Source organism: Scyliorhinus canicula, chromosome 6, assembly GCF_902713615.1.
Source record: "Scyliorhinus canicula chromosome 6, sScyCan1.1, whole genome shotgun sequence".
NCBI classification, from domain to species: domain Eukaryota; kingdom Metazoa; phylum Chordata; class Chondrichthyes; order Carcharhiniformes; family Scyliorhinidae; genus Scyliorhinus; species Scyliorhinus canicula.
The window spans coordinates 36,760,920-36,783,761 of record NC_052151.1 but is presented as its reverse complement, the minus strand read 5'-3'; the positions used below and the strand labels follow the sequence as shown (position 1 = coordinate 36,783,761).

Below are 22,842 nucleotides of genomic sequence, written 5' to 3'. Positions count from 1 at the left end.
CAAAATCAAGACATTACTCGATCGGAAGCCAAGGCGCACAGGGATGATAGGGGAATGAGTTTTGAGACAGAGCAGAGTTTTGGATGACCTTCCTTCACAAAGGAAGACATGAATAATGTACCAGAAGTTTTGAGAAGCACAAGTTTCAGTGAGGAACTGAAGGAAATTAGTATTAGTAAAGAAATGGTTTTGGAGAAATTAATGGGATTAAAGGTGGATCAAGGCCTGATCATTTTCATCCCAAAGTACAAAGGAAGTGGCCCGAGAAATAGTAGACCCATTGATGGTCATTTTCCAAAATTCTTTGGGTTCTGGAATGAGATTAGAGGGTAGCAAATGTTACCCCACTATTCAAAAAGGGAGGTAGAGAGATAAAAGGGAACTATAGACCAGGAGCATAATGTCAATAGTGGGGAAGTTGCTGGAGTCAATTATCAAGGATTTCATAGCACAGCATTTGGAAAGCAATGGTGTAATCAGACAAAGTCAGCATGGATTTATGAAAGGAAAATCATGCTTGTCAAATCTACTCAAATTATTTTAAGATATAACTAGTAGAGTTGACCAGGGAGAATCGGTGGATGTGGTTTATTTAGACTTTCAGAAGGCTTTCGTCAAGGTCTCACATAGGAGATTAATATGTAAAATTGAAGCGCATGGGATTACGGGTAGTGCCTTGAGATGGATAGAAAGTTAGTTAGGAGATAGGAAACAAAAAATTGGATTAAGTGGGTCTTTTTCTGATTGGCAGGCAGTGACTCGTGGGGTACCTGAGGGATCTGTGCTAGGACCCCAACTGTGCACGTTATATGTATATATATATATATATATATATATATATATATATCAACGATTTGGACGAGGGAACTAAATGTATTCTCTCCAAATTTGCAGATGATACAAAGTTGTGTGGGAGGGTGAGCTATGAGAAGGATGCAGAGATGCTTCAGCAGGATTTGGAGAGGCTAAGCGAGCGGCATATACATGGCAGATGCAGTATAACGTGAATAGATGTGAGGCTATCCACTTCGGTAGCAAAAATAGGAAGGCAGATTATTATTTGAACGGTTGTAAATTGAGAGAGGTGGATACTCAGCGAGACCTTGGTGTCATCGTTCATCAGTCACTGAAGGTAAGCGCACAGGTCCAGCATGCAGTAAAGGAGGCAATGGGTGTGTTGGCCTTCACAGCAAGAGGATTTGTGTAGGAATAGGGATGTTTTACTACAATGGTATAGGGCATTGGTGAGGCCACACCTGAGGCGGGATTCACCGACCCCTCCGCCGGGTCGGAGAATCGCCGGGGGGGGGGCGGCGTGAATCCCGCACTGACGGCAGCTGCCGAATTCTCCTGAGCCGGGGTTTTGGCAGGGCGGGAATCGCGACGCGCTAGTTGGTGACCACTGACAGTGGCCCCCACGATTCTCCGCCCCGCGATGGGCCGAGCGGCCGCCCGTCCCGCTGGCGTAAATCAAACCAGATCCGTACCGGCGGGACCTGGCTCTGCGGGCGGCCTGTGCAGTCCTCGGAGGGGGGGGGGGAGATCTAGCCCCAGGGAGTGCCCCCACGGTGGCCTGGCCCATGATCAGGGCCCACCGATCCGCGGGCGGGCCTGTGCCATGGGGGGGGCACTCTTTCCCTCCGCACCGGCCATGGCGAACCGTTACCTAGGAGTCTCCTAAAATGAAAATGCTCACAAGGAACTATATCTGGAGGCCCGGGCTCGATTCTGATTTGATTTGATGTGATTTATTATTGTCACATGTATTAATATACAGTGAAAAGTCTTGTTTCTTGCTTGCTGTACAAACAATGCATACCATACGTAGGGAAGGAAGGAGAGACTGCAGAATATAATGTTACAGTTATAGCAAGTTGTAGAGAAAAGATCAACTTAATACAAGGTAGGTCCATTCAAAAGTCTGATGGCAGTAGGGAAGAAGCTGATCTTGAGTCGGTTGGTACATGACCTCAAACTTTGGTATCTTTTTCCTGACGGAAGAAGGTGGAAGCGAGTATGTCCTGGATGCGTGGGGTCCTTAATTATGCTGGCTGCCTTTCTGAGGCAACGGGTATTATAGATAGAGCGATGGATGGGAGGCTGGTTTGCGTGATGGACTGGGCTACATTCACAACCTTTTGTAGTTTCCTGCGGTCTTGGGCAAAGCAGGCTCCATACCAAGCTGTGATACAACCAGAAAGAATGCTTTTTATGGTGCATCTGTAGAAGTTGGTGAGGGTCATAGCTGACATGCCAAATTTCCTTAGTCTTCTGAGAAAGTAGAGTTGTTGGTGGGCTTTCTTAACTATAGTGTCGGCATGGGAGGACCAAGACAGGCTGTTGGTGATCTGTACACCTAAAAACTTGAAGCTCTCGACCCTTTCTACTTCTTTCCCATTGATGTAGACAGGGTGTTATTCTCCACTATGCTTCCTGAAGTCGATGACAATCTACTTTGTTTTGTTGACATTGAGGGAGAGATTGTCGTCGCACCAGTTCACCAGATTCTCTATCTCATTCCTGTACTCTGTCTCGTCATTGTTTGAAATCCAACCCACTACGGTTGCAGGACACAGCCTTGTGGGGCACCGGTGTTGAGGATGATTGTGGAGGAGGTGTTGTTGCCTGTCTTTACTGATTGTGGCCTGTGGGTTCGAAAGTTCAGGATCCAGTCGCACTGCCCTGCGCTGAATCCAAGCCGAAACGATGTGTGGGATCTCCTTGTGTTCCTTAAAAAGGCCCATCAGGAGTTTATGGTGTGTGATTATCATAAAGTTGGCCGTAGACATACGGATGGACCTTTTTACTCCAAATGTCATGGCCAGACCTTCTCTTCCGATTTTTGCATAGCATCTCACTGTCTCTGCCAGGGTCTGCAATACATATGTAAGCGGTCGCTCAGTGCCATCGTCCCACCGATGGGAGAGGACTGCCCTATACCGTAGGGAGATGCATCAGCAAATTTGAAAATCGAGCTGGAGGGGAATTTGGCTGTACCGTCATAGGTGTATAAGGAGTATAGTAGGGGGCTGAGGACACAGCCTTGTGGGGCACCGGTGTTGAGGATGATCGTGGAGGAGGTGTTGTTGCCTATCCTTACTGATTCTGGCCTGTGGGTTAGAAAGTTCAGGCTCCAGTCGCAAAGGTAGGAGCCAAGGCCAAGGCCACGCAGTTTGGAGATGAGTTTCATCGGAATGATGGTCTTGAAGGCTGAGGTCGATAAATAGGAGTCTGGCATAGATGTCTTTGTTATCTAGGTGTTCCAGGGTAGAGTGCAGGGCCATGGAGATGGCGTCTGCTGTGGACCTGTTGCAGCGGTAGGCGAACTGTAGTGGATCAAGGCAATCTGGGAGGCTGGAGTTAATTCGTGCCATGACTAACCTTTCAAAGCACTTTATGATGATGGATGTCAGAGCCACTGGTGAAATAGTAACCTTCATGTCAGGAGAATCTGAAGTTCCCACCGTCAACCTTGCCACTGTTGAGAATGGACAGGAAGGCCTTAGTAAGGGTGCACACGGACTACATCAGGCTATTCATGGGGTCAATGTTTTTGATCTTGGACGATGCTCACCCTAAATGGATGGACATATATCGGATTTCCTCCACGACTTCCAGCGCCACTATAGGAAACTCTCATGAGATACCGGAAGTCCTTGGTCGCGATTCTCCGATGTCACGCCGTTTGGGAGAATAGCGGGCCGCGCCAGTTTTTCATGCAAAGCCGGTCCGACGCGCTCCCGTGACTCTCCCAAATGGCCAAATCACTTCCGTCGTGTTCCGCGCAGCAAAACCCGGATAATCGCCCGAGGCACCCAAAGTGGCGATTCTCCGGAACCCCCGTTATTCTCCGGCCCGGATGGGCCGAAGTCCCGACGGCGTGACCCCAGTTCACGCCGTTGCCATCCACACCTTTTTATAGTCGCCAGCCAGTCGTGCTGGCTGACGAGCAGTGAGGAGGTGAGTGGACCGTCCCGGAGTCTCCGCAGACTGGGGAAGGCTTCCCCGAGAATGCAGCGGCCGGGGGGAGGAGGGGGAGAGGGGGAGAGGGAGCGAGTAGTGGGGGAGGGAGTAGTGGAGGGGAGAGGGAGTAGTGGGGGGGGGGGGTATCCCGTGGCAGGCAGCTGCCAAGGTGGCGAATAACCTCCGTCTAACATGTTGTTTCTCTGCCCCCCACCACCCTTCTGTAGGTGACCATAATGTATTCGAACAGAACAGCTATGTTCAGCGCAGTGGTTGGGGCCGCTGCACTGCAGTTGGCCATCCAGCAGCGTCCACAGCGACATCCCACAGTGGATGCAGGGGCAGCTGCAGCAGCAGAGGGAATGGCTGCGGAGTGGCCCGTCGCGCCGTACAGGCCGCAAGCACTCATGGCCGGTGTGTCCAGGGGGTTGCCAAGGGGAACATTGACCCCCAAACGCTGAGGACGGCACAGGATGCGGGCACTGATGTCGAGCAGCATGGGGGGGAGGAGGAGGAGGAGACATTGATGGTGGAGCCAGGACGCCAGAGGCAACAATCGAGGCCGAGGGTGTTCCGTGACCGGATCTCTTTCGAGGCACTGCCGGGCATCACCTGCAGGAGGAGACTCCGGTTCAGCAGGGAGTCGGTCGCACATATCTGCCACCCGGTGGCGCACCTTGCCCCACGTGGAACGGGAGGAAGACACGCGATACCGGTTGCCGTCAAGGTGACGGTGGCACTTAACTTTTATGCTACCGGTTCCTTCCGGGACCTATCCGGGATATCGCAGGCATCGGTCCACAGGTGCATCCGGGATGTGACCGAAGCCCTGTTCGCCATCGCGGACCGCTACATAACCTTTCCCGAGGACTGAGCAAATCAAGAAACACGAGCCCGTGAATTTGCCAACGTGGCTGGGATACCGATGATCCAGGGAGTGATTGATGGTGTTCACGTCCACATGCGCCCGCCTGCAGGCAAGAGGGAAGTGTTCACTAACAGGAAGGGGACATACTCCATGAACATCCAGGTGGTATGCGACCCCCACATGAAGATCATGCACGTGTGCGCAAGGTTCCCAGGGAGTGTGCATGACGCGTACATTCTTGCGCAGTCGTTCATCCCTGCTATGTTTGAGGGATGACCCCCCGGCTGAGGGGCTGGTTGCTGGGCGACAGGGGCTATCCACTGAGATCTTGGCTGATGACGCCCATACGGAGGCCTCGGACCAAAGCGGACACACAATGAGGCCCATGCAGCAACCAGGGATATGGTGGAGCGCTGCTTTGGTCTTCTGAAAATGAGATTCAGGTGCATGGACCGCTCCGGAGGGGCCCTGCAGTACCAGCCTGAGAGGGTCGCTCGCATTGTTGTGGTCTGCTGTGCACTGCACAACATCGCAATGCAGAGGGGAGATGCCCTGGTGGAGGAGATGGAGGGAGACGCCACTGACAGTGGTGCCAACGCTGAGGAGGAGGATGTTGAGGAGATTGGTGGTGCGTCGGGCGCAGCACACAGACACAACCCGGGTGCTGGTAATGTCCAGAAGGCCGCACGACGGCACCGGCGAGGACAGCAGGCAAGCAACACGTTGGTGGCTGCAAGATTCACGCATCGCGTGCGATGGCATCGCTGAACACTACCACTACCACCTGCATCGCCAGTCGTGCAGACGGACAGCACACAACTACCCCCCCGCACCCCCGCTCCGTGTACTCTGCTCCACTTTGAGATCACCCTTACCACTGCGGCACAACGGTATGGCACGACATTGATGGCTGTGTCAGCGGGTGTGATCAGTGCCATGTTGAATGATGACAGCCCGATCTGCGATGAGATGTGAGCTCAGAATCGTTAGACAAAGTCTGACTCATGGCAATAGCTGAACCATCCATCTCGGTGGTTGCTGAGTTCGTCAGGGACACTCCATCACGTGCCTGCGTGGGGTAGCTGGCGTTGGAGTGCCGATGACTACGGTGTCTGACTGTTTGGGGGGGGACTGCACACCCGGCACCGAAGTTTCACCGCTCGTCAACCCCAGCGACATCGGTCACCATCACGATCCCCGTGGCAACGGAAAAATCAAACAGTCTTACAAGTTAGGTGCAATAGTGAGTTTAATGGTGAATATTATGTACAGATGCCCTAGCCCCTACAACTAAACTGTGCCCTTCACTCGTGCCAACTTACTCTGTGTCCCTCTTCACTGCCTTACGGGCCCTACCACTACGTCTAAGTGAATCCCTAGATGGTACAGCAGGAGTGGAGGCGGACTGCTGAGAATCACACCCCACGACATGTCTCCTCGTCGGCACTCGTTTCCTGGGGCGACCCGGCCTTGATGGGCCAGGCTGCTCTGCGGGTGTTTCGGATGACATGGTGCCACCCTGCTCTGCCCGCTGCCCACCCGATGCACCAGGGATGGGACGAGGAGAGGCCGAGCGTTCAGAGATGTCCCGTGATGGAGTTAATGGGATGGGTCCCAGAACCTCCTCCCTCGGGGAGCCGGGTGCCCCCCGGGCCTCACTGTGGGACGGAGGTGCGAGCGGGGAGGTGCCCCGTCGCCCCACCGACACCTGGCGCTGCCAGTCCTGGAGGCCTGCAATGGTATCGACCAGGGTCCGAACGTTCGCAGAGACGGAGTCCAGGGAGTTAGACATTCCCGGCAGGGACTGTGCGACCTCAACCTGTGAGTGCGCGACGCCATCCAGCACGTGCGTCAGGCGGTCGATGCTCTCCGTGACTGACTTCTGGGACTGTGCCATGGCGTGCTGGGACTGGGCCATGACCTGGTGAGACTCGGCCAGGGCCCGTAGCGCGCCGGCAATGTCATGTTGGCTCTGGCGCATTGCTGCCTGTGAGAGGGCAGCCCTCTCCTGGGCGATGGATGACACGTGCACATGAAGCCCAACGCCTTGCAGAACCTGACCCATGGCCGATACCGCTTCACCCATTGCCTCGACCGCGGACGCCACCCGTGCGATGTCGGCCTGGGTGGCTGCCATGAGCGGTACCACTCCCTGCTCCTGGACGCGGTTTGACTCCTCTAACTGCGTCTGCAGCTGCTGGAAGATGGCCCTCATCCCGTCATTGTGTCCCTGGGTTTCAAAATGCATCGGCTGTGCGGGTGGGTCGAGTAAATCCAGGAACCCGGGAAACGTCTGGCCGCCAGCTGGATGCTGGGCCTGGGCTGCCCTCCGACCGTCCAGCCCCTCGGCTGCTCCGACCTCCACCTGCTGTACCGGCTCAGCTGTGTGGTGCACACCAGACCGTGACCCAGGAGCCTCATCACTTAATTGCCCAACCGAGGTGAGTGTCTCTGGGATGGTGGATGGTGTGGCAGACAGCAGTGCCGCAAACTCTAGGTCCTTGTCCGTCAGAAATTCAGGGGTGTCCTGGTCCCAGTCATGTCCCAGCGCAGGGCGCACGCGGCCCAGGTACTGTTCAGCGTCAGGTGAGTCCGTTGACTATGTCGCCGTCCTCTGTGCGTCTGGGTCCACTGACCCCGTCCTGTCCTGTCTCACGGCCCGACCTTCGGGCAACGCACAGCCATGAAAGTCGTCACTGTCCGTCCTCTGTACGTCCCGCTAGAGAGTCCCGGATTTGGAGGATGGCACTCCTGGCTGACCTCCTGCCACCCTCTGGCGTGCGACCCTGGGTGCGGTGGTCGTCGCAGATGGTCGCCTGTGTGTGGCACCAGACAGCCCTGGACGTTCGTCAGCTGGCCCTGGGGAACAGAATGATACGGGGTTAGTTAGACACGCTCGGCCGGGCGTAGGGTGGTCCAGTGGGCAGAGTGTGAGGGGACAGAAGTTGGGGTGTCCAGTGGGTAGAGTGTGAGGGGACAGAGGATAGGGGGTCCAGTGGGTAGAGTGTGAGGGGACGGAGGATGGGGGGTCCAGTCGGCAGAGTGTGAGGGGAGAGAGGATGGGCTGGGGGGGGGGGGGGGGGGGGGGGGGGGGGGGGGGGGTTGTCATGCAGGGTTGTCTCACTTGGCACTTGGTTCTGCACCTCCAACCTCGCATTGCGCGACCTCCCGGGTGGCAGATCCCCCAGCAAGGTCAGTGCCCTCTGCTCGAACACTGTCAGGGGGTGCATAACGTGTGAACCCCCTCCAGTTCTGTTGCGCTCCCGGCTGTTGTGAGCAGTCTTGTCTTGTTTGGGGGGGGGGCATAGATAGAGCATCACAATTCGGCAGGTATCATCAGGGCGTTCAGATATTGGCACAGGGTGGGGGGAAAGTTGCAGCCACACCATGGCATCTCTCCAGGGGGTTGCAGCGCTCATGTGGGTTTGTGACAACTTTGTTAATCACCCTCCACTCACTCTAGCCCCCCCCTCCCCCTCGTGCCCGTAAAAGGGGGGGGGGCGGTGATGGGGGGGGGGGGGGGGTGGTTGTGACCCGGGGGGGCCCTTGTGGCACTTACCCTGGCAGCCCTGGTGAGGTCGTGGAGCTTCTCCCCGGGCCGAGGGGTCTGCCCCACAGCACTGACTGCCGTGCCCACTTCACGCCAGGCCCGTCGCATGGTGCTGGAAGGATGGCGATGCCCTCGTCTTGGGCAGAGGATGCCCCTGCACTGCTCCACCTCATCGAGGAGGGTCTCCAGGTCCGTATCACGGAACCTCGGGGCGGCCCTCCGTGGCTCTGACATTTCCCTCCCTCCTTCCCGTTTGTGGATCGCGCCTTTTTACGACGCGGAGCGGCGTCATTCGGGCGTCGTGCGCTGACGACGTGCTTTCGATGACACACCCCCCTCGTGTTCCTCGCGGCCCCGATGCTAGCCCATTCCCGGGGCCAGAATCGATCGCCGTCGTTGAACTCGACCGAGTTCATGACGGCTTTCCCGATGTGGCGCGACATCGGAGAATCGCGCCCCTCATGTGCAACAACAGGAACCCCTTCACCAGCGGAGAATTCCAGGCATTCTCAAAGTTTAATGGGATGAAGCACATTTGGACGTGCTCTACCACCTGCTTTCTAATGTCTTGGCCGAGCTGTCCAAATGGTATGAAGAAACAGACCAGTCCAGCGACTATCTCAACATCAAACTGACTCAGTTTGTTTCAACTACAGGATCTCAACACATGTGATGGTGAAGTTTGCACCAGTGGAATGTCTGGTGAGCAGGCGCCTCCGGACCAGATTCAGTCTACTGTTTCCTAACTTAAGTGGGAAAGTGGAGTCAAAACAGGAAGCTTGGAAACAAAATTCTGACATCCGATGACACAAGAGGACTTTTAGGTCAGGAGATACTGTCCATATCCGCAATTTCAGAGATGGGAATCCTTAAATCCCGGGGTGGTGGTTAAGAAGACTGACCTTGTGTCATACGTCAAGACCCGGAAAGGAACGCAAAAAAGAAAGTGGACCATCTACGTAGCAGGGAATCTTCGATTGCAGAGACTACTCCGGAAGGGTGACATCCTCAATGTCCAGGAACCAACCACCATGCCGCACTGGTCCACACAAATGTGGACCAGGCATAACGGCACCACCTGGGGAATCTCCCAGGCCACCCGCCTCTGGGCAGGGTGGTATCCTGGCATTCCTCCCATCCAGGCACATCAGCACTGCCAGCCTTGCACCTCGGAACTGCCACCCAGGCACCATGGCAGTGACACCCTGGCATTGCGAATTATCATAGAATTTACAGTGCAGAAGGAGGCCATTCGGCCCATTGTATAAGATTAATAGCACCATGAAAATATAACCAGGTGGTTGGATTCTGTAGAAACGATTACTTAGTGAAAATATGAATACTAAATCAGTGGGCGCGATTTAATCGGGACAAAAAGAATCCCGTTGTGGGCGTGTTTAGTGGGGTGTTTACCAGCACTTGGAACAACCCCACTATCGAACAGGACTCTGTTATTTTTTTCGGGCCACAGCGGGAAAGGTCTCACCGAGGCAGCACTTACCTTAATTTACTGCACCGAGGAACCCACTCGTCATTACATCCCCGATCGTTTGATTCCCTCAACATGGCCTCCGGATTATGAGGGGTTTGGACAGGATAAATAGGAAGCAGCTGTTCCTCTTGCTTAAGGGGTCAATCACAAGGGGCCATAGTTTTAGGGTGAAGAGCGGGAGATTCTGAGGGAATTTGAGAACAAAAATTCACTCAGAGGGCGGTGAGCATCTGGAACACAATCCCTGGGAAGGTAGTGGGGCTGGAAACCTCCCAACCTTTAAGAGGCACTTGGATGAGCACTTGAAACACCATCACATTCAAGGACATGGGACAAGTGCTGTTAAGTGGGATCAGCGCAAAATTTGGGGTATTGCCGGTGCAGACTCGATGGGCTGAAGGGCCTTTTCTGAGCTGTATGACCCTATGACTTTATCTGTAAACATTGATTGAAGTTTCTTTTGATTGAACTTGAGAAGCTAATAGATTTGTGGATAGAATATTGGACAATATTTCAACTCAAAATTTAAAAAACCAAAAACAGCACGTTTCCTCAGTATTTATTTTTGTGTTCTTTAGATTATTACAAAAGTGGAGGAGTCTTTGCAACCTGGGACAAAATTGGCTGTGTTTGATCACATTCCCAGCAATGCAGCATTTATCAATCCATTGTCAGAAATCATCGACATCTGTCACAAAAGGTAACGTACAAGAAAATCCAAGTGTTTCATGCAGCAATTTTAGTAACAGATTTTGGGGGAGGATTGGGTTGCCAAGTGTGGCTTGGTGTATACCTGGAGGTTTCAATGGATGACATTCTATCTCAAACCATTCCAGCCCCACACTCCCTCCAATAGTCCATGCTCCAAGCACACATGTTCAAAAAAACTAAAAAGCACATTTTTTGAATACTTCTGTGATTTTTCCTCTGGATTGCTTTTTGCACTGTCCAGGATATCAATGTTTAATTCCAAGCGTCTCCAGAGCACCCCTGGAGTGTTGGCAACACTGTGGAGGAAGAATTATGAAGTAAAATTATGTCTGTTAGAAACTATTTATAGCATTCTTTATTCTTCTGAGAGACAATTTGCCTCAAGAACAATAAAACGGTGCATTTTAGCATTCAAAGATTGAGATGTTAATTAAAAAGACAGCCAACATGAACAATGCTTTAATCTTTTGCTTTATGTTTTACATTGCCAATTGTGGATAAATTAATGGCACCTTTACTAACTTAACTGATATCAAAGGAAGAATTTGTGCTTTTCATTTGAATCATGTATCATATTATGCCATGTATTTCTAAATGAGCTAAAACTAAATCATAGCCACCAGTAGCTAAAAAGTTGGATTTCCTTAATTTTCTTTTTTTTCGAGTTAAAAGTGTCTTGAGATGTTTATTACATGAAAGGTAATGTTTAAAGTTGTTTTCCTGTACTGAATAATATATTGAAACTGAAATTTGGTTACCGAGTTGTTAATTTTAACTTGTTTACAAATCCTTACTTCCCCTGTCCTACTATTTTTATCCTTCGTCAAGGTTCTCGCATTCAGATACCCTCTCCGTTGGCAACCATTAATGGTTGATCAGCCGGAGACAAAATTAAAATCAAGTTTGATGGGCAATGTTTTTATCCACTAGATTGTAATGGAAAAGGAAGAATGTGAAGGGTTAAGGGAAGAAGGTAGGAGAATGACACTAGGTCAGGGGTGGGCAAACTTTTCCGTGCAAGGGCCACATTCAGAAATTCACAATTTTAAAGGGCCGCATAGTATATTAAGTAAAATAATTAATATTTAAAATAGCCAAAATAAAAGGTTTTTAAAGGAAAAAAAAGCAATTAATTTTTATTAATTAATATTTTAAAGTAGAAACTTCACATGAAACACATGTTGTGCCGAGCAATGATCACCCTACTCAAGTCAACATATCCACCCTATACCAGTAAGTAACCCAACAGCCCCCCCCCCCATTAACCTTAAAATTTAAACTTGATCTTGGTGGGCCGCATAAAGACCTTTGGCGGGCCGCATGCGGCCCGCGGGCCGTAGTTTGTCCACCCCTGCACTAGGTGAATTGTTCATTTGGAGAACCAGTACCAACACGATGGGCCAAATGGCCTCCTTTTGCACTGTTACAGCTCTGTGATGTTGTGATCTCCCCTCCATTCAACACAGAACATTCGCTTCTTTCAATAACAAACTCCCAAGAGTGTAGGCTTGATTTATTCATCCTCTCATCATAGAGCAACACTCCCAGCCCACGAACCTAGGGCTGGATTCTCCGCCCTGCTGCGCCATATTTCTGTTTCACCCCATCGGCGGGATGCTCCGTTACGCTGGCTAGTCAATAGGGTTTCCCATTGTGGGGCAACTCCATGCCATTGAGATACCCCTGGCTGCCAGCAAAACTAAGCATCCCGCTGGCGGAGAATCTATCCCATAATTCTGATGTATGTGCAATACTGCTGTGACATTCTTCTTCACTCTTCTTATTAAAGAGGCTTCTTCCAGGATTTCCAACTGTTGTTATGCACCGCGAGACCTAACATGATTTTGCAAGACATTACGATTTGGATTCTTCCCACAATGTGCGGGATCCAGACTTTCATAGTTAAGTGAACTTGACTGCTTACGTAACTATGCCTACGACAGATCAAACCCTATCGGTCTTGCGGAGGAGACCCCAGCCAAGCGCTGTTTAGCACCGGTCTCCAGAAACGGGGACCAGCCGGAATAGCACATGAGAAGTCTCCCTGGCAATTGGAGGCCCCCGGGTGGTTGGAATCTGGGCAAGGTGGCACCCTGGCACTGCTTATGCCACCCGGGCACCATGATACTGTCAGCCTGGCACTGCCAGGTTGGCAGAGCCAAGGACCCCAGGTGGTATTTTGCCCATGCTGGGAATCGGGCCTGGAGATGCCCTACCTGTATGAGTGGGTGTAAAAGTAAGAGTCTCGTCCGATAGCGGTGTCGTGCCCACTGCTTGTGATCCTGCTAAACCTGTCCAAAGTGGGTCTTTTCTTTCGTTAAATTGGCCCAATATTTCTAAGCAACTTGTCGTAAATTTATCCATTTTTTAATCAGTGAAATCTGTTATATTTCCGATAGAGGTACGAAAGTACTTATCGATGGAGCACACGCACTTGGTGTAATGGATCTGAAGGTCAGGCAAGTAAACTCACCTTGTTAATGTTAGCTGATACTGATTAGAAAGCTGTGTGTTTCAACGTGATTTTATGAAGTTGGTTTTTTGACCCTCTCATTCCAGCTCAGCCTTCAGCTGTTTGAAGTCATGACTCTGGGTTGCCATTCCAGTGGCACAATTACTTTATCCTCAGTCAAACGTTATTGCTATCGAATTAATTATGTTTAATCGGAAGGTGAACAGCCAGAGATTGTGGCCCATGTCTTAGGTAGGAAGGGGGATGAGGCCCTGAAAACAGATTTCTGGAAGCTAAGAAGGAAATTGATAAACAGGACCTCGAATGCAGTAATTGTAGGGCAGTTAGGAATGGGAAATAACTGCTGGCCCAGCCAGTGATTCCCCACATCCCATGAGTGAATAGAGAAAATTACAATTGCCATTACAAAGAACAAAAAACAATGCAGTGTAGGAACAGGCCCTTTGGCCCTCCAAGTCTGTACCGGTCATGATACCAGCCTTTGCCAAAACCTTCAGTACTTCTTTGTGTCCCTCTATATCCATCCTATCCATGTGTTTGTCAAGATGCCTTTTGAGCGTCGTTAATGTATCTGCTTCCACAACCTCCCCTGGCAACGCGTTCCAGGCACTCACCACCTACGGAGATGTGGCTACAGGTGATCGAGATTGGGCAAAATCTCGATCAGGCAAAATGAAAAGGAGGCGGGGAAGCCTCCTTGAGGATTGAAATGGATTTTGGAAGTATTGGGTTTTTGATAAAGCCCCATAAAGGAGGTTAGTAAATAAAATTAGAGTACATGGGATTGGGGGGGTAACATACCATTATGGATTGAGAATTGATTAACAGAGAGTAGGAATAAACAGATCATTCTCTGCATTGTAGGCTGTTATTAGTGGGATATTGCAAAGGTCAGTGCCATGGACACAGCTGCTAATCTACGGTCAGTGCCATGGACACAGCTGCTAATCTACGGTCAGTGCCATGGACACAGCTGCTAATCTACGGTCAGTGCCATGGACACAGCTGCTAATCTACGGTCAGTGCCATGGACACAGCTGCTAATCTACGGTCAGTGCCATGGACACAGCTGCTAATCTACGGTCAGTGCCATGGACACAGCTGCTAATCTACGGTCAGTGCCATGGACACAGCTGCTAATCTACGGTCAGTGCCATGGACACAGCTGCTAATCTACGGTCAGTGCCATGGACACAGCTGCTAATCTACGGTCAGTGCCATGGACACAGCTGCTAATCTACGGTCAGTGCCATGGACACAGCTGCCCATAATCTATATAAATGATTTAGATGTGGGGACCAATTGTAATATTTCCAAAGTTGCTGATGACACTAAACTAGGTGGGAATGGAACTTGTGAGGAGGATGCCAGGAAGCTTCAAGAGGACTTGGACAGTCAAGGTGAATGGACAAGAACATGGCAGATGAAATATAATGTGAATAAATGTGAAGCTATTCACTTTGGTAGAAAAATCTAGAGTATTTCTTCAATGGTGAGAGATCGGGAATTGCGGGCATCCAAAGGGATGTCCTTGTTCATGAGTCACTAAAAGCTAGTGTGCAAGTGAAGCAAGCAGTTAGGAAAGCAAATAGTATGGTGGTCTTCATTGTGAGGGGTTTTGAGTACAGGCGTAAGTTATATCTTTGCGGTTATATAGAGCTTTGGTGAGACCTCACGAGGGACGGGATTCTCCGACCCCCCTCCGGGTCGGAGAATCTCTGCAGGGCGGCGCGAATCCCGTCCCGACGCCAGCTGCCGTATTCTCCGGCGGCGGTTTTCAGGCGGGTCGGTGTTCATGCACGCCGGGCGGGGGCCTTTGGCAGCGGACCCCCCGGCAATTCCCCGGGCCCTGATGGGCCGAGCGGTTGTCGGTTTTAGGCCAGTCCCGCTGACGTGGATTAGACATGGTCCCACACGGCAGGACCTGGCAGATAAGTCGGCGAGGGCATTCCTCGGGGGGCACTCTTTCCCTCTTTCCTTCCGCGTGGCCCCTGCAGGGCTCCGCCATGGGCGGCGTGGAGAAGACACCCTCCTGCGGATGCGCCAGAATACGGCGGCGGTTCCGTGCATGCGCGGGATCACGCCGGCCCTTTGGCGCTGGCTGGCGCCTCCAGCGTCCACCTAGCCCCCGGAAGTCCGGAGGATTCCGCTACTTCCTGTCGGCCCGACTCCAGAGTGGTTTGCGCCGTTTTTGACGCCGACGTCGGGCCATCGCGCTGATTCCGGAGAATCCCGCCTCTGGAGTTAAAAGAATATAGAAAATTACAGCACAGGAACCAGTCCTAGGCCCTCCAAGCATGCACCGACCATGCTGCCTATCCTTCCGGGAACATATCCGTCTATTCCCATCCTATTCATGTATTTGTCAAGACGCCCCTTAAAAGTCAATATGGTAGGACTTACGGTGACAGCGGGAGGGAGGCAGCCGCGCAACGGAGGGCTCCCAGTCGGGAACGGCATTTTCGGGGCTTTAAGCCCACTCACAGGCTCCACGGACGCATAAAAAGCAGGCAGAAAACACGTAGAAGCCACACAGGAGGCACAGCAGAAGAGGATGTCCAGGATCAGCAAGAAGATGGCCGTTAAAAAGACAGCTGAGGGTCCATCGGGGAGTGGAGAGGTCACCACAGGGTCACCTAGGAAAAAGGAGGCTGGAGCACCAGGGGAGGCCGCATTGCCTACGGCTGAAGAAATAACCAAGGTGATGGCTGCAGAATTCGAAAGCCAGTTTATAAAACACTTGGAGGCGAGGAGGAAGGAGATGAGGGAGGTTTTGCGTGTGCTGGTGGAGGAGGCGATTTCCCCGGTGACGACGGCGGTGGCGGGTACAGTGGCGGAGATGCGTGTGTAAGGTGAGGCGCTGAAGGAAGTGGAGTAGACGTTGTTGCAGCACGGTGATCAACTTACCTCGATGGGGAAGGAGATGCGGAAGGTGATGGAGATTAACAAGGAGCTGCGAGGGTAAATGGAAGACCTGGAAAACAGATCCAGACGACAGAATTTGAGGATTGTGGGGCTGCCCGAAGGAGTGGAAGGACCGAAGCCGACTGAGTATTTTGCCGCTATGCTGGCGAAACTATTGGGGGAGGTGGAGGATCCCTCGTGATATGAACTGGATCGGGCTTATCGGTCGTGGAGGCCTGTACCAAAGGCGAGTGAGCCGCCAAGGGTAGTGACTCTGTGCTTCCGTAGGTACAGTGTGAAGGAGAAGGTCCTGTGCTGGGCCAAGCAGAAGCGGGTGGTGCAGGGGGCTGGTGCTGGTATACATGTAAACCAGGACTTTACGGTGGAGCTGGCGAGGAGGCGGGCTGCTTTCAACTGGGTGAAGAGGGAACTGTACATTAGCAAGGTGCAGTGTGGCATTGTATATCCAGTGAAGCTGAGGGTGACTTATAAGCTCAAGGACTTTTATTTTGGAACAGCGGAAGCAGCGGAGGAGTTTGCGAAGGCAGAAGGACTGTGGCAGAACTGAGAAATTGAGAAATGGCCATGTGCCGATGTAACCTCATGACTGTATTTTCTTCTTTTTTGTTTCATTGCGTGCGGGTGTGTGGACTAAAGGAGCCAATGTTGTATATATTTGGACAAGGGAAGTGGGGGGACTTGCACTCGAAGTGAGGGCTCTTTGGGGTGTAGGTGGATATGTGGGGTGTGTGTGCTAAAAGGGTATTTCTGGGCTTTCCTAGGGTCGGGCAAGGGGGAAAGGGACCCGTGCGGGGACCTCCGCTCGGGAGTGAGGTGGGGGGAGGGGCTGCAGCCATCGGAGCCTGGGAGAACAGGGTCCGAGTGGTCTAGCCGGGGTGGAAAGTTGGAGGGTAGGAACCGAGGTTGGGGGGTGGAGTTTTACATGAGGCAGTGGATGGGAGGAATTGGTGAGGGGGGGAGTGTTTACAACTCTTAGGTTGGACGGCGTTTGGGGGGGGGATGGACTCTATGGTGACCATGGCCGGTCCCGGACTCCTTTTTTCTTTTTCTCCATTGTTTTTTGTTTCCACCGTAGGAGGGTTTGTTTTATTGGATGCATATATTGGCAGGTGGGCCGTTGTTTGAGGTGGTAGGAGGATAGGATCGTAGTTATTGTTAAGGGGATTGATTTTGTATTTTTTACCATTTACTGTTTGTTGGTGGAGTGTAATTTTGGAGGAAAATGTGAAAATGGAGAATAAAAACATTTATAAAAGAAAAAAGTCACTGTGGTATCTGATTCCACTCTCTCCCCCGGCGGGCTCCCAGCATCCTCTGTGTATAAAATTTGCTTCGTACATCTCCTTTAAACCTTTCCCCTCGCACCTTAAACCTATGCTACCTAGTAATTGACTTTTCCATCCCGGGGAAAAAACTTCTGACTATTCACTCTGTCCATGCCCTTCATAATCTTGTAGACGTCTATCAGGTCGCCCCTCGTTTTAGTCCCCTTATTTAAGGAAGGATATACTTGTATTCGAAGGGGTGAAATGGAGGTTAACCAGTTAATCCTTGGGATGGTGATAGGGTAGAGGTGTGGGCTTAAGTAGGATCCTTTTTCCATGGCCGGTGCACACTCGATGGGCCAAATGGCCCCCTTCTGCACTGATTGAGAACGCTGGGTTTGTATTCCCTCGAGTTTTGAAGAATGATGGGTGACCTCGTTGAAATTTACAAAATTCTTACAGGGTGTGATATAGATAAGAGGCTGGATTCTCCATACAACGTCCCTCCAATTGAGATTCCCGATTGGGCGGAGAATGGAACGTCGAGGGAGTAACGGTTTGCGATGCTCCGATCCCTCACCAGCAGTCCTAGCATGCTACCTGCCTCGAACTGGGGGAGGATACAAATATATAAATGTTCATATCATTGGTGGGCTCGAAGTCCACGTCTCCACTGCTCCACTGCCCCCATTATGCTCTGACCCCCACAGTGGGCTCCAGGTGAGCTTTGGTGCAAGTTTGCCCAAGCATGGTCCTGATGTGGTGTTCCCCGAGATGGGTCAAGGGGGTCAGAGCATAACCCAGGGGCCTCCCAAAATCCATCGGGAAGGCTCCCCTCTCCCCATCAATGCAAATCCTGCCCCCAAACCATGGGAATAAGGGGTCACTTCTCCACAGCATGCATTCTTGAAACTGACCTGACCTCCCCCCGCCGCACTGACTCTCCCCACACGACTCCCCAGCTCCCCCCCAATCAGAGACCCCCATCAGCCACCCCTGCCTGAAAACTGAAGAACAATCCAGCCAGTAGAGTGAAAAAGCACTGCGGGCGAAATTCTCCATTCAGCTTGCGTTCCCTTTGGGAGTGCTACTTGGGGAGCAATTCAGGACGTGCTAATGAGCCAATACAGACTTGTACTCCAAGCAATTCCCAGCCTCTGGGGCCAGAGCCTGGCAGCTGGAGCTGTTTCTAATCTCTCCACTTACCATACACTCACTGCAGGCACCAAAATGACTCAGAGAAGACCTGCCCCCCGAGGTTGGGAGTCCAAGGTGAACGCCACTTCATGCCAGTGAGGAGTGGAGGGGCAGTCTCTTCCCCAGGGTGAGCCACAGACACAAGCCTGCCCTCCTGAACACTGCCTGGGAGGTGGTAGCAGAGGCAGTCAGCGGTGCCAGTCTCACCAGGAGGAGACAGCTGGTGATCAGGAGGATGGTGGGGCTTCAGGGCGGTTGTGGTGAGGGTCGGGCTACCTTCATGTGTGCATATATTTAATTTGGACATTCTGAATTCGCCCTCTGTATACCCGAACAGGCGCCGGAGTGTAGCAGAGCCTATTTGTGACAAAAAATATATATATTTTTTAAAAATGGTGTGGGGGGGAAGACCAGTTATTCCTGTGGTGGGGGAAAGGATGCATCTACTTGTCAGCCAGGGGAGGGTGTGGGGGTGCACAATAAAATCATTGGCCGCAATCATATTTTTCATCTCACGGTTCGCCCGATCTTGCATTGTCGGGAGTGTGGGGCCCGCCGCCGGACCTCGGTATTGGGCCATCTGCTCAAAATGGCGGCCTAATTCTGGATTCTGATGGAATCCAGTGAGTTTTTCCCCATGCATAAATTAGCATGGTGAAGAGAGAGACTCACATATCAGGCCCCTTTCCTGGCGCCAGTGGAGACCAGTAGTGATTCTACGCTGGTGGGAACACTTAGGCTCCAGAAAGGAGAATCCCAGCCAATATGTTTACCCTGGCTGTAGAGTAGAACCGGGGGATGCCATCGCAAAAGAAGACGATGAGGAGGAATTCGTTCACTCAGAAGGTGGTGAAGCTTTGGAATTCTCAACTCCAGAGGGCTGTGAAAGCTCAATTACTGACTATGTTCCAAGGAGAAATCAATAGATTTCTGGAGATCAATGTCATCAAGGATATAGAGATAGTGCAGGAAAGTGGTATTGAGGTAGATGATCAGCCATGATCATATTGAATGGTTGAGCAGGCTCGACACGTTGATTCGCCTACTCCTGCTCCTATTTCCTATGTTCCTACGTTTAACTGTAATAATTCTGTATCTCAGCTCTATAGGTGCTGACTACTATACATCCAATTGCCATAAGTGGTTCTGTAGTCCAAAAGGTTGTGCTTTCCTCTACGTAAAGCAGGAGCTCCAAAACTGCTTACAGCCACTTGTGATTTCACATGGATTCGGCTTTGGCTTCAGTTCTGAGTACATCTGGACAGGTAAAGCAGATATTTAGCATGTTTACTGTGAACAGATACTTACCATAAGATGCTTTTTGCAAATGTTGTTGACAAATAAATATGACTAGTCCCTCAACCAATTAGCTCGTGAAATTACTCGGGACGCAATTTAACTAAATGGGAACAAAATCCCATAGCAAGCGCGTTTAGGCGCATGTTTCCCAGCGCTCACAGGGCAGAGTAACAACAACGCTGTCAAATGTCACTCGGATTAGATAGGGGGCCTCAGCGGGGAACACGCCATGGCCACACATAGCCCCGTTTCTGCACTGAGGATCACCGCTCGCTGGAAATCCTCAGTGTAGTGAGAGATGGCGACCCACTCTCCAGAGCCCCCTACACAACAGACCACCCCCCCCAGCCCCAACTCACTATGAGGGCTTCCCCAGGCGCCACAGCATCCTCCCCAACACCCGTGCAGGACACCACCAGCCCAATCGCCGCCACGTGAAAAATGCCAGCTTGACACCTTAATAGCGCCAATCTGGCCCTGCTAGCTGGCAATGCCACATGTGCACATTAGCAGTGCCAGGGTGCCTCCCTGACCAAAGGGCAGGCACATGGGATCCTCCAAATTCCTGGGAGACTCCGCTGAGTGACATTTTATCTGGTCCACGTTTGTGGAGACCAGAACTGAGCAGCGTTCACCTGAGGTCTCCGAGGTGAAGGGGATAGATCCCAGTGCCTCATGTAAAAGGCATAAAACATAAGAGCAGAATTAGGCCATTCGGCCCATCGAGTCTGCTTTGCCGTTCAATCATGGCTGATATGGGGCGAAATTCTCCGACCCCAGCAGGGTCGGAGAATCGCCTGGGGCCGCCTAAAATCCTGCCCCCGCCGTGGCAGAGATTCTCCGCCACCCGGGAAGTGGCGGCGGCGGAATCCCGCCACTCCGATCGGAGTCCCGCCGCTGGGAGGCCTCTCCCGCCACCGAGGTTTAAACCACCTCTGGAACGGCGTGAGCAAGCCCCTGGGGGGGGGCGGGGGGGGCGATCGAACCCAGGCGGGTCCCCCCACGGTGGCCTGGCCCGCGATCGGGGCCCCCCGCTCAGACTCCGGGCCAGTGCCCTGGGTGCACTATTTTCTTCCACGTCCACCACGGCCTCTGCCATGGCGGAAGCGGAAGAGAACCCCACATCGCGCATGCGCCGACCGGCGAAAGCCTTTCGGCCAGCCCCGCCCGCTGCCGGGGGCGCCGGTTTTTTGCGCCAGTCTCCTGGTGCAAACCGCTCCGGCGTGGGGCTGGCCCCCAAAGGTGGGGAGAATTCCCCACCTTTTGGGAGGCCCGACCCTTGAGTGGTTGGCGCTACTCCCCACGCCGGCACCCTCCGTCACGCCGGGTAGGGGAGAATGCCGCCCATGTTTCTCATCCCCATTCTCCTGTCTTCGCCCCATAACTCCTGATCCACTTATTAATCAAGAACCTATCTATCTCTGTCTTAAAGACACTCAATGATTTGTCCTCCACAGCCTTCCGCTGTTCCACAGATTCACCACCTTCTGAATGAAGAAATTCCTCCTCATCTCTGTTTTAAAGGATTGTCCCTTTAGTCTGAAGCTATGCCCTCGGGTTCTAGTTTCTTCTACTAGTGGAAACACCCTCTCCACGTTCATTCTGTCTAGGCCTCCCCCCGCGAGTACACATCCAGAATCTTCAACTGCTCCTCATATGACTAGTCCTTCATTCCGGGGATCTTCCTCGTCTGGACCCTCTTCAAAGTTAGCACATCCTTCCTTTGATACGGGGCCCAAAACTGCTCACAGTAGTCCAAATGGGATTTGACCAGAGGGTTATACAGCCTCAGAAGTACATCCATGCTTTTGTATTCTAGCCTTCTCAACATGAATGCTGTTATGTGAGAGTACCTTTAAGAAATGGGTGTTTAAGAAATGTACCTTTAAGAAATGGGTGTTTATCAGTGATGTCAGAGTGTGGATGGAGCGGGGCTGTCTGTCAGCTTTTCACTTTCGTTTTAGGTTGTTTGCTGCAGGGTGTGTTTTAGTTTTGTTTTCAGAGCTGGATAGCTGCAGTCACAGCCAGAAGGTGTATGAGTCTCTCTCTGTAATCTAACAACTGTAAATCGATTCTTTGGTGATTTAAGACTAATAACTGCTCGCAGTAGTGACTTTAACCTGATGTGCGTCTGTTTAAAGGTTTTGTTTAAGTCTTATGGATGTTAAAAGGTCAGCTTAAGGATTACGTAGTGTTGTATTCTTTGGAGGTTGTATTTGAATTAATGGTTGCTAAGATGTTCACTGTATGTTTTAAAAATGTTAATTTGAGTTAATAGAATAAACATTGTTTTGCTTTAAAAAATACTTTTCTATTTCTGCTGTACACACCTGTAGAGTGGGCCGTGTGCTCCCCATACCACAATCTAGTAAAGGTTGCGGGTCAAGTGAGCTCCATGATACATTTTGGGGTTCTCTAAACCCTGGGCAATAACAATGCTAACATTGCATTTGCCTTAAAGACTGCCAACTAAACCTGCGTATTAACCTTAAGAGAATCCTGAACTAGGACTCCTAAATCCCTTTGTGTGTCTGATCTCCGAAGCCTTTTCGAATTTGGAAAATATTCTATGCCTCTACCCTTTAACAAAGTGCATAACCTCACACTTTTCCACATTGTATCCCATCTGCCCCTTCTTTATCCACTCTCCTAACCTGTCCAGGTCCTTCTGCAGCCTCCCTGCTTCCTCAACACAACTTGTCCCTCTACATATCTTTGTATCATCTGCAAACTTAGCAACTTGCCTTGGGAAATGCATAATAGAATGAGACTAGTTTTCTCGCTCTAATATGTAGATTTTCCAAAAAGTGATCCTGCCAACAATGGGCGAGATTCACATTGTAACGTTTTGCGTGATCGCATTAGATCTCGCGAGGCCTTGCAACCCAGGGTCTCCGACTTCTATCGGCCATGTTGTGCTTTTTGGGTGCAGCATGGCCACTCGATGGTGCCTTATATTTGTAAAGGCTGATCATATATGCTGAATCATGCAACCACAGAAGATGCTGTGTTTGAGCATTGGTTGGTGCTGACTGTGAGGTTGCTTCTGTTGGCCTCAGCAACCCCAAGCTAAGTACACACAAAAACAGTTCATTCTAC

General features: G+C 51.4%; 1 protein-coding gene across 5 annotated transcripts in view; it reads left to right on the top strand.

The window, feature by feature from the left end:
• The window catches only part of LOC119967096 (probable L-cysteine desulfhydrase, chloroplastic), a 244,358-nt gene that overhangs the window by 87,575 nt on the left and 133,941 nt on the right, over positions 1–22,842 (top strand). For all 5 annotated transcript variants that reach the window (XM_038799166.1, XM_038799165.1, XM_038799164.1 and 2 more), the window contains 3 exons: positions 10,452–10,573; positions 12,984–13,043; positions 19,546–19,709. In XM_038799166.1, the coding sequence (XP_038655094.1) occupies positions 10,452–10,573; positions 12,984–13,043; positions 19,546–19,709 (346 nt within the window). The remainder of the gene's footprint in view (positions 1–10,451; positions 10,574–12,983; positions 13,044–19,545; positions 19,710–22,842) is intronic.